This window comes from Microtus ochrogaster, unplaced genomic scaffold (genome assembly GCF_000317375.1).
Source record: "Microtus ochrogaster isolate Prairie Vole_2 unplaced genomic scaffold, MicOch1.0 UNK4632, whole genome shotgun sequence".
NCBI lineage: Eukaryota > Metazoa > Chordata > Mammalia > Rodentia > Cricetidae > Microtus > Microtus ochrogaster.
This window is the reverse complement of record NW_004953725.1, coordinates 1-1,287: the sequence shown is the minus strand read 5'-3', so window position 1 is coordinate 1,287 and position 1,287 is coordinate 1. Positions and strand designations below refer to the sequence as shown.

The following is a 1,287-nucleotide window of genomic DNA, read 5'->3' as shown; positions in this document are numbered from 1 at the left end:
TCTGGTAGCTAACTGCCTGGCTGAAAACTACTCTGCTCTGACTGGCCTTGATGCCCTCATCCAGGATGGAGAACATATGTTGATACCTGAGGAGGAAGCAGGGCATATCCTGGATGATGTGAAATCCTGGGAGGTCTCTAACCCTGAAGAAAAACTTAAGAAACTGATGAGTTTTATGCAAACACTGGCCCACAAAACAAAAGGTTATGACATATGGATTAATAGGTGTCTCAAAGATTTAGATCTGCAGATTTTTCTCATAAACACTGTCAACTTTTGCAAAAACCCATCCATTCAAAAAATTCTGTTTATTCAACCTCAGTTACACAGTCTTCTAGAACCTCATGTCAACAAAGTAAAGTACTTTCCTCAGGTGAAGTCAATGATTCAGTGGATCGACCAGACAGAGTCAGAGGAAAAGCAAGTCAAAATCACTGAATTGTCTGAATTCCTTAAAACTCTGAAAGAAATCCAAAAAGCTCTCATGGAAGCAAATAACAAATCTGAGTCCCTAGAAACAGTGGAAGAGGCTCAAAGAAAAGCTACCTGTGTGGTCACCACAGCTCTTAGCTCCTTCTTGAACTATCTCAGAGAAGCAGAGCAGCCAGACATGCAGCTGCTACTACTCTGCATTGCAGCTGGTGCAGGCTATCAGCTGGAAAGCAATGTTTTCCAGCCTCTCCTGGGGTGCACTGAGATAAATTTCCTACTGGATGAAATACAAACTGTCCAACACAGATATCAGGAGCTCAAAACTATCTGCACAGACAGGGCACAGGCATTCCTAGTGCTCAAAGCTCTGACCACCACAGTGAATGTCTCAGAGATTTCTCCAGAAGAAAAAACACAACGCTTGGGATTAATAAGACAGCATATGGAGCATTTACAATTGTCTACAAAATTTGGACAAGTCCTCACAAAATTTGAAACAGATCATGATTGGGAAAATCTAGAGAATAATTTGAGATTATTCATTGATGGGAATTATGAAGACACCATCTCTGCTTTGAAAGTGGAAGAAGTGAAAAAACAGCTGCAAATTCTTGACCTTGAAAAGAAAGAGACTTATAATCAACAAGATAATGAAAACAACCAAAAGGAAAACATAGAAAAGGGACCGTTGGTAGATTTACTCCAGCGTCTAGGTCTAGAACATCACTACCCAAAAAGGATGAGCAGAGCTGATTTCCATCTGATCTATAAGACTTCTGGGTACAATACACAGCCAAGATCTGAACAGGAACTTCCCTTCTATTTCCTACAAAAGCTACTGATGCTAGATTGTGG

At 40.6% G+C, this 1,287-nt stretch overlaps 1 protein-coding gene across 1 annotated transcript; it reads left to right on the top strand.

Annotated features, from left to right (window-relative positions):
• Positions 1 to 4: 4 nt before the first annotated feature.
• On the top strand, positions 5 to 1,282 carry LOC106144516 (interferon-induced very large GTPase 1-like; the record flags this gene model as incomplete). Its single annotated transcript, XM_013355663.1, has 1 exon — positions 5 to 1,282. A coding segment is annotated over one exon (1,278 nt), but the record flags the coding sequence as incomplete, so codon positions are not given.
• Positions 1,283 to 1,287: the final 5 nt, after the last annotated feature.